At 42.5% G+C, this 18,029-nt stretch overlaps 2 protein-coding genes across 2 annotated transcripts; both read left to right on the top strand.

Moving 5' to 3' along the window:
• The first annotated feature begins 6,689 nt into the window (after positions 1-6,689).
• Positions 6,690-7,894, top strand: LOC120949507 (uncharacterized). Its single transcript, XM_040366852.2, has one exon. It carries the CDS (start codon positions 6,994-6,996, stop codon positions 7,735-7,737), a length of 744 nt encoding a protein of 247 aa, XP_040222786.1. The 5' UTR covers positions 6,690-6,993; the 3' UTR covers positions 7,738-7,894.
• Positions 7,895-13,776: 5,882 nt separating this feature from the next.
• On the top strand, positions 13,777-15,505 carry LOC120953542 (uncharacterized). Its single transcript, XM_040373596.2, has 3 exons — positions 13,777-14,424; positions 14,505-14,694; positions 14,761-15,505. Exons 1-3 carry the CDS (start codon positions 14,058-14,060, stop codon positions 15,122-15,124), a joined length of 921 nt encoding a protein of 306 aa, XP_040229530.1. The 5' UTR covers positions 13,777-14,057; the 3' UTR covers positions 15,125-15,505.
• The last annotated feature ends 2,524 nt before the right edge of the window (positions 15,506-18,029 follow it).

Genomic DNA, 18,029 nt, shown 5'->3' with positions numbered 1-18,029 from the left:
TTGTAGTCACAATATAATGAGGTTTATGTAGTTTGGAATGAAGTCACCATAAAAGCAAAATTAATTATTCAACAGCTTCAGTATGTTTCTGAGTAACGCAGTAAATGCATTCTGAAGACATCCGCGTAACTCAATTGTCCACATAAATTGAATGTTACATCTTCAGCCAAAATGCGTTTGGAAAATGAACAGTTTTCAGAAATAAACTTCACTGATTTGATACATTAATGGGTTACTGTTTTGATTTAAATTAAGGACAGCTTCATGTTCATCCAGACATTTATCATGTTTTCTTCATATCCAGTGCCAGGCCACCACCATTTTCTAATTAAACAATTTAAAAATATATCTGACCCCTATAGGCCCTGGTGTGACGAAAAATAAATATTTTCTGTCGATCAGCTCACTACCAGCGGCCTTTTTAGTAGATTTGTTTCATTCCGTCTCCAATGATATTTATGTTTATTTGTCTATCGATGGACAGTAATGCCCTCTCGAACCATTCTAGCGATGTTTTACAATGAGTGTTTTACAATGGATTACAATAACATAAAACATAAAAATGTGCACTATGGAACAAAATTTAACACAAGAAACACTCAAAAGCGTCCTCGGCTCAAAAGCGTCGTTGAAAGCACGGCACATGAGAAGGAACGGGTCAGAAGAGCCAAATGGCGTTCTACGGTCGTCGAGGGCCAACACTGCCCGAGTCCGGAGCGGCCTGGCAGGATTTGTTCGATAATTCCTATTAGTCCGATATAGATGCATTAAATTTCAGTGGAATCATTTGTAGAGGTAGTTATTAACGTAAAAACTACTATTATATGATTTTTTTGTGACTTTTACTGCTTATTTACTTCGGTCCGGATTTTGAAGCAAGATATTTTAAATCTTCTTTCTAATGCCGCAAAACCGAATTAAATTGTGATTATTGCATATACATATTTGTTTAGACAGACAACGATATTTGAAGATACATGTAAGGAATGCCACGATGTCCATACTAGGATCACTCAATTCACTCAGCAGTTCGACCGTTCAATTCATCTACGAGTACAACAAAAAACAGCACCCATGGACCGGATTAGGAGGACACCAATTCTCAGAATTAGGTTTTCGGGGCTTAAAAGAAGATTTCTTCTTTTTCTTTCGCACAACAACCGTTGTCGGTCAAGGCCTGCATGTACCAGGCATGTTGTTAAGTCGTACGAGACTGTAACGATGCTTAGAATAAGTGAAAAACTAGAAAAAGTGGTGAGTATGTGTTATTGTGATGATTATTCCGTAATAAGAAATATGAACTCAAATCTGTTCGGAATATTAATAAAAATATCGTTGTTACTTGATGTAACTTGTGAATGATTTTTGCAATACTTTGAATTAATTTATTAAAAATTGTTATTTTTTTATTTAAAATTTTATAACGTTTGCGTCAGTTACTTACTTACTTACTTATCCGGCGCTACAACCGCTTTGCGGTCTTGGCCTGCCTCAGGAGTGTCCGAAACCGCTCACGGTATCGCGCCTTCGTCTGCCAGTCCGTTATCCCGGCCTTGATGGCGGACGCCTCCACGCCATCTTGCCAACTCAATTTGGGCCTTCCACGCCTCCTCTGTCCTTGTGGACGGGCTGAGTCGTCCGTTTCCATGCGTACAACATAGCCAGCCCACCGGAGCTTGGCGAGCTTGATACGCTGTACGACAGTGAGGTCGCCGTACATCTCGTATAGCTCGTCATTATAGCGACTCCTCCATTGTCCTTCCACACTAACGGGGCCAAGTATCCTTCTGAGCATCTTCCTCTCGAACGCGGCTAAGAGGGTTTCGTCAGATTTGGACAGGGTCCATGTCTCAGAGGCGTATGTGAGTACGGGGACTATATAGGTACTATATAGTCCCAGCTTCGTCCGTCGCGACAGGTTCTTTGAGGTGAACTGATTTTTCAGGCTGTAGAATGACCGGTTGGCAGCCAGCATCCTTGCGCGCAACTCAGCTTCCTTGCTATTGTCGTTGCTGACCTTTGACCCAAGATAGGTGAATTGTGGGACGACTTCAAAAGTGCGTTCACCTATCTGTACATCACGCCTACGTAGATTCGGATTATTTATTGGTAGGTCCGCTGATGTTGCCACCATCAGTTTGGTCTTTGCCTCGTTTATCTGTAATCCGAGGCTCTCTGCCGCCTGCTCAATCCCTTGGTAGGCTTCTGCTACATAGGAGAGCCGCAGACCAATGATGTCTATATCATCAGCGTATGCCAGGATCTGGGTTGACTTATAGAAGATGGTTTCCGTAGTCTCCACCCTCGAGTCACGGATGGCCCTCTCTAGCGCCAAGTTGAATAGGAGACAGGCAAGCCCGTCCCCCTGGCGCAGACCCTTGGTGGTAGCAAAAGGTCCTGAGAGTTTTTCATCCACCCTCACCTGGCATGTGACGTTGGTCATAGTCATTCTAACTAGCCTTATCAGTTTGGCCGGGATTCCAAAAGAGCTCATAGCGTCGTACAGTTTTACCCTGCCTATGCTATCGTATGCGGCTTTGAAGTCTATGAAGAGATGGTATGTGTCGTTTCTGTATTCAGCCATCTTCTCCAAGATCTGCCGCATGGTGAAGATCTGATCAGTGGTTGATTTTCCGTTTCGCGTCAGTTAAGTTTACTATAAAGTGGTATGAACGGTAAGATTTAAATTTGGAAGAAAATATTACAGGTGAAAATCCCCTAAGTGTCCACTATTCGTAGTAATACGGTATGATAAGCCCATATAGTCCATATAGTTAATATTAACGGTATAATAGATCATATAGTTAATATTTCGTCTATTGTCCATTTCGCATCTCTTCTTTTTTTTAAGATAGGAAATTATGCAACCATTTAATTTTGCTCATGTTCCGTCCCGGTTTTGTCCTCCCCTCTTGGCAAAATGCCGATCTTAGGTATATAATTTCTTGAAATTCGACGTGTAACTTTAGCCAATTCTCGATTCTTCTAATGTTTACTGAATCTCTTTATCTGAGCTTTATCGTGCTCTATGTTTCTCTGCATTTCCTTTGGTCTATGCTTCTTCTACTTTAGAAGAAAGAAGTTCACGTATCTTTATCACATGTTTCAACTTTTTTCTTTCTTTCTTTTCTCATTATCTCAAAAATTGGAAATACTAAGTAAACCAAATTATTATAAAACGATGGGTCTCCGAATTCAAATGAATGAAAAGAAAAAGAAACTTAAACAAATAACGCAACAAGTAGAAAAACAAAACAAACGAACGTTAACGCTTTTGTCGGTGCCTTAAATTTGTGTGCCGCAATAAATCGTCCATTCCATCGTTAGAAAGTGTTTTTTTATCATCTGACTAAGTCGTCTCGCTAAACATAGAATTTCAACAGCAAAATTATTGATCACAAGTTATTTTCACTGTGCCATTCTATCTCACAGCTGCAGACATTTCATTGACATTTTCATTGATTTTGACTGTCAATAACTTTCAATAGGCACCAAGAAAAAAGAACAACATTCCACGACGTAAATGTGATATGTTCATTAGATAGTAGACGTCTGAACACGACAGCTACTGTGCAGCAGATAAACAGCATCAATCATTTTGGTAATAATTCAAATTCGATTTTTTAAAGCGCACTGCTGGCTGAGAGTTACAAATAGTACTGAAGGGATGCCAGCCCGGAATCGGTGACCGTTGGGCCTATTTACCTCTTTTTAAGTAGAAATTTCCCGCTACCTTCCCAGTGCGTGAGTGATTTACTTTGTCTCTTTCCTCACTCTATCTCTCTTTCTCTGTATCTTTCTCGCTCGCTTTCACAGTATTTACTCAGCGTGTTTTCGAGCCTTCCATCAATCACCCATTGCGTTGTTCTTATTTTACGTTCTGGATTCGGCGTCCTTTTGTTGGAGCACGTACGCTTGTTTTGCTTGGCAGAAAGCTTAATTTCAGTTCGCCGTGCATTTTGCGAGAAACCGTAAGCTACATCCCAAGCAAACAGCACGCACGCTGCTTTCATAGCACATGCTGATATGGGTAGCTCGATTAGAGCAAATTAGATAATCGAGCCCAGATCGCGGCAGGAATGGGAACATTAGTGCTCCCAGTTGGGTCTCTCCACGAATGCTCGACGGCTGACCATCGTTTCACTTTTCCGTGCATTACCCGGGCGCACTTTGCGGTCCATTCTAGGTTCCTCAACTTTCTACTGGTTGTGCTTCCGGAGCTCTGTGCAAAATTGGCGCTTATTACGGAACACCACATGCTGACGATGCGCTGCGAGTGCTGTTTGGAGTGTGGTTGGGCAACATTGTGGGTTAGATGGGATGATACGTTTCGATGGTAACAATCCAAAAGTAAATAATGAACGAGCAACAAATATTAACTGTGATGAAATATGAACTCATTGATCAGTGTACAAATTTAATTTAGTGAATGTTTTGTTATTTTGTATAACAAGTAATCATAATTAGCAAGAAATTCATTTTATGTTTAGGATCTGTTTTAAACATGTTTCCATTAGCATGTAATTAAATTAGCTAAAATGAAATGAACTTTGGCAGCATGATAGTTTAATGTTATGGCTAATGTTCGACTCCCGGAAGCAAATAACAATTCCATTCTTAGCAGCAAACATCCTCATCAATTGTTTCAAACAAAGGTACGTCTGGTGGTGTCTGTTTGCTTTCCCGTAAATTGTCTAGCTGCTTCGCCGATATTGGGACGTTTACGTTGGTGACATTTTGTGTTCATCCTTTTTTTCAGATCATTCGTAGAAAGAACAAATATACGGACACTTTAGAGCCCAAAAGCGAGAGACCTTCCAGTAAAGTGCGGAGTTGAAGCATAAAATTGACCCATTTACTCGTAAACCCCAAAAAGGAACAATCTTCATGCGTGAACGCTCTACCTTTTCGGGTTGATGCCTTGCCCATATGGGACTGGCCATTTTCTGCACGTGGCCAGTCGGTGTGTGTGTGTGTTTGTGTGAAAGTGAAACCAACAGGCGCTCGCCACGGACGGACAACGGAACGTGCAGGAGGAAGTGCCTAGTGCAGGGCGAATGAATTACGGTTCGGTTCAGTGGAGCAGGTGTCGAGGCGAATTACACCCCGAGACAGTGGGATCTCCGGCAGCTCCGGCGTAATAGCGACGCATTTGTCTTGTTACCCCCGCTGGACGGGTAGAAATCGAGCGGTGGTAGAAAATCGATGAAGAGATTCAATGGAACATACCGGTAAAGCAGTTCTTTACCACACTCAATTGGGTTAATCATTGAGTTTTGGGCTTGTTCCCGGTTTACCGGAGCGACCGTCACAACGGAGTAACGGAACACGCTCTAACCATGGGTTGTGGTGAGGTGGTGGTCGAATGCTTTGGTTGTCGACACCCTGGATAGGTAGAACTACTTGATGGCTCAATTAGTATGCAATCGGACTAAATTATGCATCATGCCGCTCAGCACTGTTGGCTGGCGAAAGGACTGTGCGTAATGAAGTGATGTAAATAAAGGGACAAATATATTATTGTACCACAGACACGAATTGATCCACAATTGCGTTTCGTAGCTTTCACAGTACGAAGTTTTCTTTTCGAAAGCATAATTAAAGTTTTTCTCCACGCATAGTGCTACACACATATACACATACGCGCACAAGTCGATGTCGGTTGGTGACAGGCTTCTTGGGGAGAGTTTTCCGCCTTAGGCAACAAATCAATGAAGCATTAATTTATTGACCGAATTTTCTCCCGATCTGGAATTGACGCCTGGAAGTACGCCTGTGGCGTTGTGCCGTTTATTCGCCATTCTAGGGTAATAGTTAGACAATGAAAAAACTGTAACCGAAATGAGTGGGTAAACCGCTTGTGCTGGTAGTATCTGGTATTGGCACGCATCAGCTGACGCCTGCGTAAAATTGTTTCTGGAGTAAAACGTGGAGAAAGTGTCTCAACATAATAAAATTTATTTGGTAAATATTGTTGGAAGATAATTACATGAATAAATACACTAATAAATAAGAACATTTCAATGACCAGGAGAATACTTTATTTAAACAACAAGGCCAGCCATTAAAGAACGTATAATTTAATGAAGTTACAATGAAATATTGGATTGTTTAGGAAACATGTAACACAACTCAAACGTTTTGTTATAAGCATACCTTTGTAATATGTGGCTTTTCAATATTTTTACTAACGTATTGCTTTAATTTAATAAAATTGTTTTCTCTTTTTGAGGTACAGTCATTTGATTCAAATTTACAAATAAAACCACTAAGTGTACCTTGTGTTGAAGAATTTTTGCTAGAGCAAATATATTTTTTTTTGGTTTATTGATTTTTTTAAAGAAACTATTATTTTTTACCTTATATTACCAGGATCATTTTAACTGCTTTTTCAAATGTCGGAGATTGCAAACACGACGAGTAAGTTTCCCTAAAAAGCTACACATTTAGTTAAACGTACCTACATTACCACGCGACACAAAGTTCAAGCAAACGATCCAGTGAAGAAAACAAAGCCCTGGAAAGCAGTGCAGTTGGCATTAGAAACTGTAAGTAATCAATTTCTGCGGTTGATCGTATGACTGATCTTATTACGCGCCATAGCTCCCGTGGCTGCGAAACCGAATTGAGCTGGCTGAACCTGAACACCATTTCTCCGCCGGGAAAAGCATAGGGAGGGGTAAGTAGTTCCCGGAGCAGGAGGAAACGATCCACTCGATCACGGCCATGGCCATTCTAGCGCTGGGTCTGTCCGGACAGGTAGATTTAGTTGTATAAAAGCAACTTGCGCAATTGCAGCCAAACATCAGTCGCTGTTCAGCCGTTCCCGGTAGAAGATCTTCATCGACTTCAGCATCCCGATTGCTCCAGCCAGCAGCCATACCGTGTGTCAGATTGTGTGCAGCGCTTTGTTGCGTAGAACTTACAGTTGCTGTGATTTATCGCTTTGTAGTAGAGTTTTGGTGTGATCGTGAAGAACAACATCTTTTTGAAATGAAAGTGTTTATCGGTGCCGTAGTGTTGATCGGGTGCGTGTTGGCCTACGGTTCGGCACAAAGTGCAAAGGAGTGCGGTGGACCTGACGGTGGCCTGTCCTGTCACGGAGCCAAAATTGTCCGCAACCTCGTACGACGACTGGCACGCACTGGCAAGACGGACGATGCGCTGAAGCTCTTCCCAGGTGTGGAAATTGTGGCGGCAGGCGATGTGGAGGAAAGGGAACGATCGCTAAACGAGGTGACGGATGAGGATCGCACTATGTTTGGGCGCTTTGCTCGCTACCTCCAGAGCCATGAGCTGAAGGTGAACTTTGGACAGATGGTGCAGCGGGGTGACATTCAGGAAGCAATTCGGACCACGTTCGGTGCGATGGATCAGGAGGTGATTGCTGATGTCGCGGAGGCACGTAAGAAGGATAAGGGTGGCCTGGGAGCTATCATGATGATGGGACTAATGATGGGCAAGCTGCTGGCGGCCCTCGGATTCGGTGGCGTCGGACTGCTGGCATTGAAGGCGCTCGGCGTCTCGATGATTGCACTGCTGCTGTCCGCCATTCTAGGACTGAAGAAGCTTACCGAGCACGGTGACCACAAAGGACGACACAATGATGAGCATTTCGAGGTGCACTCGGAAGATCATCACGGGCACGAGGGTGGCGCTCGCAAGCGCCGTTCGGCTGACGAAGAAACCTTAGCAAGCCAGATGGCTTACAGCGGCTGGGCACAGTTCGTCCAATGAATATGCATCCATTAGACTACCACTTATTTAAAATATTTATTTGTCCTGCATTAACTTATTACTACATGTGTAGCGCCAAACCGAATACGGGCAAATCCAAAGGAAACTAAATAATAAAGTTGAGCAAAATGCAGTGCTGCTGCAAACCGTTCTGTAATCGTTTTACCGTTTGTTGTATTCATTGTACGTTTGGGTTTCAAGAAGCTATGAGAATGTGAGAAAGTGTAGAAATAATATTTGTAGTTAATTAGGTAACACACGTTGTGCCGCAATTTAAAACGTCGTTTTAATTGATTAATGTCTCTATTTCCCTTGCGTTTATATAAAAAAAATATCAGTTTAGCACTATTGAGTGCTTTAGTTAGTCAACACGTTAATACACAAATAAATAGTTCAAGAGACGATTTCATCATACTACTGTGTTATTTTGCTATTTTATAGATGAACTATGAATGTTAGAAATAACATCTTAAGCCCATATATATCTATTTTGATAATTAGTCAAGACTACCTCATCTCTCCATTCTTTTGTGTTGTTAATTTATTCATTAGAATATATCTATCCTATGAAATATTCAATATCTTATGTTCATATCCATCGGTTGTATCTTTTTAAAAAATCAGTTGTTGTTTTAACACAGTTTAAAAAAATACAATATAATTCGTATTTCTTCATAAACAGATTATAGTTTCAAGTTTTAAATATGTATTGTGCAATAAGCCACACGTACTGCAATTAGCTATGGATGTTGTGGTTTCTTTAGAAATTGGCAGAAAATTTTGATGACTGATGTTGATGACAATTTACATAATTTTCATCACAATATTAAGCATTGATAACACATGAGCGATGACTCCAATCCATCACTTTTTTAAAGGTTATATTTTAATTTATAATTTTATAATAAAATTTTACATTTTGCCGAGTTTTTCGTAGTACTATTTGAAAAAACACAACACACTAAATTTGGTTAAAAATGATGATTGGTATTAAATTTATGTATACAATAATCATTGTACTGATACAGTATGAAAATGCACGTTTTTATTTGATATCAAAATACCTTGGGTTATTTCATCGATACTCATCGCTGCACGCTTCCATGAAACATTTCAACGCGCTGGATATAGCAGCCCTTGCAGGCGCGAAACATAATGATGAAATTCAAATTAAAATAGCATTGTAGAGCTTCATTATTGCTGAATGTACTACTTGAATGAAGTACTGCTCTTCAAATATCCGTTGCGTATGCAATGCGGTCGTACTTCATAGAAGTGTTCGTACTTTCATAAGAGTTATTACTGCAGATGGCCCTAATATTCCAAGTAAACGTACATATGTTGAAGCCTTTAACAAAACACGATTCTGCTGATAGGTTGGACATGTAGCAAATAGTCAATGGACATTCCATCGTCATTGAACATTTGCTATAGGAAATATAGGAAATTTTTGGGTCGAACGTGTAAGTCTTTAACCGATAGTATTCCCCTATGGCATATGAAATGGAATGAATAGTCGAAAGCTGATTCCGATCGCATGTCAAATTTGGCCTTCTCTTGTGTAACAATATCAACGCTATTGAATGTTACATAGCGATACAATGTAACCTTGTTCTGACTATCTCGATATTGTGAAAATGTAAGCGTATGACACTTTTCTGAAACATCCTAACGTTGCGCAACGTCGGTTTTATTTTATTAAAGTTGTAATCGAACAACTGTTCGTACTGACCAGAGTGATTGAAATTTATTATTTTTTTCAATCACAATTTAATAATTTTTCAAAAATAATAGCCTTTTGTATTTTTATTTGCTTTGGTGATATCCAACCATCCTCACTCGTCGAAGGTTGTACTGTCATGATGATCCCTTGCTAAACTGCCTCAGACAGTTTAAAACCGATTCCGACCATTTCGACATTACTTGTTCTATACGTTTCTTGCGTTCCCTCTTCCAAGCCCCCTCTTCTTGAAGTAATCTTTACCACTTCCTACATAATATTTAACGATAACGTTTCCTTCGTTGTCACAATGCTTGGATATAATTTGATACTCGATGGACCCATGTCTGCATGGCAATAGGAGTAGTAGTAGTAACAATATTAGTAGTATTTAAGTATTTAGGTACATTAAAAATTACAAAAAATATTCATAAACCAATCATAAATTTATTCCATTTAGTAATAAATCCAAATGAGCTCCGTTGCAAAATAGATGTTCTTCTTCTTTTTATTCAAAAGGGACGACTTTGCCGTTTTGCGTAACCAGGCTTAAAAATAGTAACTATGGAAAGGGTTGCTAGACTAACTAGTATCTTTTGATTGAATAATCCATCTACTCAATGGAAATTGATCCACTTCAAGGAGTTTGACGATTCCAGTGCGTTGTCCTTTGGGACTGGTAGTTTAGTAATATATTTGTAATTTACATTTTCCAAACAAATCGAATCATTTAGACTAGAATATGAACCATGTCGGTTTTCATCAAAACTTTATTTATTTGTTTATTTATTTTATAAGATGTCCGCCATTTACTCAGCTTAAAATGCCAGTTCTGTCAGCTTAAAAACTAATCTTTCATACTGATCATGGTTTACAAGTACAACACAGAGTGTTAAGTAAAATTAACGTTCGATTAGTACGTGTAGTGCGGCCTTTTCGTCAACCTGCAAATGGCGCTCGTAAATGGTGTAGTGTGGAAAGCATCACGGATAGATCGTACTGATTACTCCTGAATGCCCGAAATCTCCTTAACGTGGATAAGGTAACGAGCTTACGGTACACTCTTTACTGAACCCGGATACGAACGAGTGATTTTTAGCGTCTGCATAAAAGTAAAAAGTCCGCTTAAATAACGTTGGTTAGTTAGTTTTTTTTTATAAATTACCGGGTGAAAGAAAGAACCTGTTTTAAAAGCTTCTACACAGAGGATTACAAGGAGTTATCCACAAGTCGGAACCGATGAATATAGAGATGTTACAGTCAAGTTAATTAGTAAATATATTAAAGGATTTCCACGCACAAAGAAATGGATTGTTTTGACTGTACGCAATAATATATGTTGGAATGTGCACAGGAGGTGAGAGCGGAGGAGACGACTTGGAATATACAGATTTATGGAGGATAGTAGGAACGGTATGTAAATATTTTTTGATAAAATTGACACAATGGAAATAACTTGTGCATGTAAAAATCATAGCATCTGGCAAAAAAGGCCTTGTGATGGTTTATTTAAAAAAAAAAGTTATGATTTTATTACATTTGAATGTATTAATTCGGGGACGGTTTAGTGGTACAGTCGTCAACTTGTACGGCTCAATAGCATGCCCATCATGAGTTCAAGCTACCATGTTAGCGTAGGACGTTACACCAAACAGAAGAAATATAGAAGAGCTCATACATTGATGCAGGTTGAATATAAAATGGTTTGAGTTAGTCTTAATTTGGTTGGATTGGTGAGGTACGTGTGTAAGACATGTTATATCGAATAGCTTAATTTAAACCTTATGCTGTTTGTTCAGGTAACTTAAAATGAACTTTTTATACGACAAAATGATATGCATGTTTACGAAATGCTCCGAAAACTCATAAAAAATGTCTTTGCTTAAAGGTAGACTTATTATTGCTGATGATTACACTTGGAAGATTTATTGTCTGAATAATGCATTTTTCTCGAACCCATGTTCGTTTTGGCATGAAAATTATCCATAACTTTAATAAACATTTCATTTCAAAGACTGCCATAGTCATATGCTTATCTATATGTGACAGATTGGTGTTAGAATAATCAGTACCGCTTGTAGGCTGAACTGTTTCTTATTTATTCATTCAAATTTATATTCTAAGCAATACGGCAAAATCGTTCCTTCTGAATAAAGAAAAATATATGCAGATGAAACATGATGAATAAAATAAGCTGGTTCTCTGATCCGATTCTTAAACTTATTTACTCTTCATGACCTTTCTACTTTTTTTTCTATTTCACTATGGTCTATGGTACTTTCTCAATAATTTTTCCTGTTGCATGCGGATAATGCTAAACACTAGTGGAAAATTTAAGAGCCAGAAGACCACCTTGGCTGAGTTGAAATGTCCTGATGCTTAAATTGTTTGTTTTGATAAAATATTTATAATCATTTTTGGCTCAGGAATTGCAGCTCTGAACATCCAAAGACGTTGTATTACGTTAAGGATCTAGGCATCTTTCTACGTGCTAGACTCTAGTTGGACAAACTTGGCCTTGTTGTTGCTAGATGCAGTCGATTATTTGAACTGTCTGTCAACATGACGCACGAGCTAAGCGATTTTGTATGCATGAAGACGCTGTACATCGTGCTTCTTAGATCGTAGCTGAAGTACCTGAGTGAGACCTCTTTAGGCTTTCGCGACTCCATACTTTGTATGATCCCGGATTCAGGTGAGCATAATCAACACATTTGCATGGTGTCTTAAGGGTTACGAATTGTAATAAATTATCTGACCTAGAACAATTCTTTTTATTCCATTACGATCACAAATGGTATTCCAGCGCTACGATGAGTCTGCTTATCCTACGACAGGGGTCTCCAAACTACGGCCCGCGGGCCGCATGCGACCCTCAAAGGTCTGTTTTGCGGCCTGCGATGACTTTGTAAAGGTAAAATAATAGGCTAATTTTATTGACTAATTCATCAAAATTCAAATATTTCGTTTTGAAAGACGGAAATCAAATTTTAATAAAAAAACGTAGAAATTTGATACATTCAATAAATATTTTCTAATTAAAACGAGATTTGAAATTTCACCTATAGTAAAGGTAGCGTCAAAATGGCCCTCAACAACGTTAATTGTGAAGCAATGCGGCCCGCGAACTTAAAAGATTGGAGACCCCTGCCCTACGTGATTCATTTCCATCAATTTGCCATATTCATTTCGATGTCGTTGTCGATTAAAGTGCATATGACAATCGCAATTGGCATCGTCAAACGCAACGAGGCGCATATGCATATCAAAAAACATCTGCACTGCATCCGTGACGCTTAGCCCAACTTTATCAAGACTTATGTAAACTCATCTATCATCTGCGTCAACACGGTGCTGATGGAAAGTGAAAAATCCATGCCTAACGATATATCGCACCAGTCAGCGTTGATGCGCATTCAAATTAACGATAGCTCTGTCACCCGCGCATCGGATGTGTTGCACATTCTTGCCACGCATTTGCCCAACTCGGGGCACAGCCATGGCGGTATGGGAAATGGAAAGAGGTGGTTGGCAAAACTTTTCCCTCCAGTCATGCGGCGCGACCACGCAACAAGCCGTTACACAGAAGATGCGCCGTTTGCTAGTAGCCGCGTGCAGCTGTTAGCCCTCGTATATGCAAACAGTTAGTGCGACGGGCGGGTGATGATATTGTCGAATGAAAAGTGAAAAATTTTAAATCTACACACAAACATCCCCTTCCCGCCATCCCTGAACAGTTTTTCCCTCAGTGTTTCGGCCCTCAGGTACATCCTACCAGCAGCAGACATCACTCAAAACAGCTCCTCCCCTCCACACCTACAACCATCATGCAGTGTATGTGTGTGTGGGTGCTGATCGTGCCGTTTCGGGGCCGGTGCACCGCTGGCATACTTTCCTCCATCCAGTGGCTACCTGCAGTGTGGTAGCATGTACATCCCCTGATCGCGTCTACCCTTATCGTTCAGTTGTGTGACCACCCCTCCCCCCTCTCCCTCACACTCTTTTTCTCGCTCTGGCAGTGCAAGGATGCGCGGCCAGTCTGCAGTAACGGTGGTGCAAGCTCGCGTGTCCGTGCGCTTGTTAATTAATCCAATTGGAAAATGTGATGTTTGGTTCGGTGCGCGAGGAACGAGGAGGAATGTAGTAGAGAGAATTTTCCTTTTCTCCTGCCAATGGCTTTGCGAGGTGGGTGTTTGGTTCAGGCGCTTTTCTTTCACCTGTCTGGGGTGGGGAGGCCAGTTTTCCAAAACACTGGCAACGGCCGGTGGTGGGGATGGCTGCTCACCAGTGTGTGAAGTGGATAAAACTCGTTGTATTCTCGCAAAATCTATCATTTTATGGCTTCTTAGTGTTTAGTGATAACATCGGCACAGAGCACCAGCACCGCAGATGAGCGTCTAGTCCGTGTGTCCGTGAAATTGAGTGTGTGGCAAAGCAGTAGCAGCAGCAGCAGCAGCAGCGGTGGAGAGTGTGACGTAGTGCAAGGATTCCAGGAGCTTCAGCAAACTCCTTCGAAGGATACAGACCGTCGCTATCCGCCTGCTTCTTGTTCTGTGTGGTAGTGCAGTTCTAGCGTGTCGATCGACCTGATAGCAAAAACATGTCACTCAAGAAGGTAGTGTCGATCCTGGTGATCTGCGTGGTCGCCGTGCAGGGTGCGAGTGTGCCGCAGAAGGACACGAGTCTGGCCAGCCGGTTGAGCTGGGACTGCGCCAACGATGTGAACTGTGTGGCCGGTCTGGCGAAGGATGTGATGCAAAAACTGCAGTCCCGTCGCTCGATCGACTTCGGCGTGTTCAGCGTTCAGCCCGTCGAGCACGTCCCGGTGGACGGTGAGGGACGATCGTCGCTGGACTTCCTCAGCTCCAACGCGCTGCAGGTGCCGGTTGGACCGACCGTGCTCAACGTCGAGCGTTCTGCCGACTATCCGAACTACGTCGAGGTGTCGCTGCTCAAAAAAGAAGACGGTAGGTGGTCAGATTCGAAGCCCGCTAGAACCGACACCGAATGATGCCATTATTACCCTTTGATTGGTTTGGTTTTGCAGGAGCCCGCGGACGCACCCGCAAGCACATGCGCTTCTTTGTGCCCGCGTTCCTGGTCTTCAGCCAGATCGGCTGGTATGCGCTTGCCATCGCCGGCGTGAAGCTGCTTGCGATTAAGGCCTTTTTGGTCGCTAAAATTGCCCTAATTGTCGTAGCGATGATGACGTTCAAGAAGCTCATGGAGCCGGTCGCGTAAGTAGCCGCGCGGAGGCGACGCAATGTTTGGCGGGTGTTGACTCATAAGCCTTTCCTCCACAGTGTCATGCCAGCACCGTACTTCGACCATCCGGAACCGTTCATGATGCCGTACGGTATGGACTTCCACCACGGGTTCGGTGGTGCTAGCAACGACATGTACTCGATGGGACTGGGCGGCCATCTCGGACACCACGACGGACCGTCGGCCCTGCACGCCGCCGAAGGTGGTCTCGGTGCTGCCAGCAACGTGAATGCCGCCGTCGTCGATGCAGCCGCCTCTACCGCGACCGACAAGTCGAGCAGCTCGGCGGCCCAGCCCGTGGCAGTTGCCGGCGGCAGTGAGCGTCACCATTTCGGCGCCGGAAGCAAGATTAAGCGACAAGACGTCTACGCGCAGCCCCAGGCCGCCAAGTACTTCAGATAGGAGCATCTACCCAGCCACAGCATCTAATACTACCATACGCTCGCTGAACTGCAACGCAAAAACGGCATCCGACACTCGAGAACGATGCAACGGTTGCGGCATCGAAGATCGCGCACAGGGAGGGAGATCGTCCTGCCGCCCTGTGTGGTGTCTGTTGTATTATTTGTTTCCCCCACGATGTCTCCCGGTCGCCACCCCCCGGCCGGGTGGTGATCGCGCCGAAGACAGCACAAGCCTGACGAACCTGTAAACTGTTGCCAAAATTGTCCCCCCAACCTCAACTCCCTTCCCAGCTCCTCCCTCCCTGCCCCATCCCCCCAAGCATCCCGAAATAAAGCATATTTATTTATTTATTTATTACTTGTGACGGAAAAAATCGTATCCAAATTGAGTCTGTTTTCCTTAATTTCAGTACATTGTGTAACTTGAAAGAAAACGAATCATAAGCACTTTAAAACGGGCTTAGGAGAAACTGAGACCGATGTTTGTTTGCCTGACAGACTGACCCAATTTCTGAACGGAGCGGGATTTATCGGACCGTTGCAATCGAAACTGCACTGCACTCGTTCCGTGCATTCGTGTGGCGCTCTAATGAGGCATGGTTAGGGAAATAGTGCCCGTACCATGGACGCTGGTCACTAGACTAGGGCAGTGGAATGCAAATCGGCGCTTATTTTTCTCCCGTTTTCTTTGTTCGCTTTCTTATCGGTGCGTGTTCTGTCTGGCAGCTATTATCGCGCAAAACTCCCTTTTCTTGGCCGCCGAACGGTGGGTGTTCCATGGTAAACGACTCGTAAAATTGCATCTACGAACCGCAACGGTGAGGAAAATTGTTCCGATAGCGTTTCGAGCACCTGCTTTCGTGGTGATGCATTAGGAGAAGCGATTGGATCTTATTAGTGCACTTGGGTCCATCTCGTGCTCTTTGGTTAAATGAGCAAATATTTTGAACGGCAAGTAATTGGTGTTTTATGGATGGATTGAGTATTTTAATTGGGGGTTGTTTTTAGAGGATTCTAGTGCGGTACAATCGTTTTTTTTTATTTGGTTTGATGGAAATATAAACTTATTTTCGATAAATAAAACAAACGGTTTGGATGCCTTTTGTAATAGTCTGATTTTTGGTTAGGGATGGTAAGGGTACTATTATTCTATTTCTAAAAGGTTGGTGTCGTTTACTAGAACGACACTATCGCTAAGACTACCAACACTCACTTTGTTTGAAATCACTGTATTGCCTGTAATGTCTTGTCCTTGTAGCACTTTTAAATATATAGTAACTGTCGTTTGTGCATTGCTGTGGGCAGAAAAATGGATTTGATAGTAGACTATGGAACCTATAATGATAACTCATGCAATACCGATGATTTATCAAACAATATCTGACGAAACCTGCTTAAGCTGCTTAAGCAGCTAATTTTGTCATGCTAAAGATTTTTTTTCTTTATTTTTATAGAGACTTTGAGCCAGTTGGCATCATCGTCTCTTTTAATAATTTAATTCATTCTATACTCAAAAACTAACATTCTTCTTTGCAAGCCATTTGTGGTTTGCAAACTACCTTATACCGGTAGTGTCGGTTTAGTAAAGCTATTATCTGTTTTTTTTTTATTAAAAAAAAAGTGTCTGTTACAAATGTGGTTTTAGTTAAAGTTCTTTATAAAGGTTGGTAATACGAAGGAATTTTAAAAGATTACGCTGGCACTCGCTGTCTGATGAGAGGATGGTGTCGATGCTGTGGTCCAATTTGCAGGTGTTGCGTTCCGCAGAATAACCATGGCATTCGGTTAAGATGTGACGGACGGTGATGTCGACGCCACAGAAACTGCATAGTGGTGGGCTTGATTTTTGTAATAAAAAGGTGTGGGTGAGCCGGGTGTGTCAAGGGCATCGACCTTGATGTTTTTTCTCCATCATTCGTCCTGCAGCTGCTACTATCTTGTCGGTTATGGTCGAAAGGTTGAGTACCGCTTTCACACAGAAGTGATGATATGGGGCTCGTGACGAAAGCCCCAGTAGCACAGCGGATGGCGGTATGGTAGAGTGGTGCAATTTGTTTTTGGAAATTTTCCCGTTGCCGGGAGACTATTTTGATGCCCTAGACATGTTTTGGTAGAAGCCCGCTATTGATGATTTGAAGTTGTATTTGGCGGGAGGCGCGATGTTGACCGGTTCCAAGCATTCTGAAAAGATTAATACGGTTCTTCGCTTCTCTTTTCAGCCGTGTAGCGTGTGCTTTAAATTTTACTTACTTACTTACTTATCCGGCGCTACAACCGCTTTGCGGTCTTGGCCTGCCTCAGGAACCCTCACGGTCTCGCGCCTTCGTCTACCAGTCCGTTATCCCGGCCTTAATGGCACCTCCACGCCATCTTGCCACCTCAATTTGGGCCTCTGTCCTTAAGGACGGCCTAAAAAAGACTTTACGGGCTGGGTCGTCCGTTTCCATGCGTGCAACATGGCCAGCCCACCGGAGCCTCGCGAGCTTGATACGCCACACGACAGTGAGGTCGCCGTACATCTCGTATAGCTCGTCATTATAGCGGCTCCTCCATTGTCCTTCCACACATACGGGGCCAAGTATCCTTCTGAGCATCTTCCTCTCGAACGCGGCTAAGAGGGATTCGTCAGATTTGGACAGGGTCCATGTCTCAGAGGCGTATGTGAGTACGGGGACTATATAGGTACTATGTAGTCCCAGCTTTGTCCGTCGCGACAGGTTCTTTGAGGTGAACTGATTTTTCGGGCTGTAGAATGACCGGTTGGCAGCCAGCATCCTTGCGCGCAACTCAGTTTCCATACTGTTGTCGTTGCTGACCTTTGACTCAAGATAGGTGAATTGTGGGACGACTTCAAAAGTGCGTTCACCTATCCGCACTTCAACCAGGGACCTACGGCGCGAAAC

This window comes from Anopheles coluzzii, chromosome 2 (genome assembly GCF_943734685.1).
Source record: "Anopheles coluzzii chromosome 2, AcolN3, whole genome shotgun sequence".
Classification (NCBI taxonomy): Eukaryota; Metazoa; Arthropoda; class Insecta; order Diptera; family Culicidae; genus Anopheles; species Anopheles coluzzii.
This window is presented reverse-complemented; position numbering and strand designations above follow the sequence as displayed.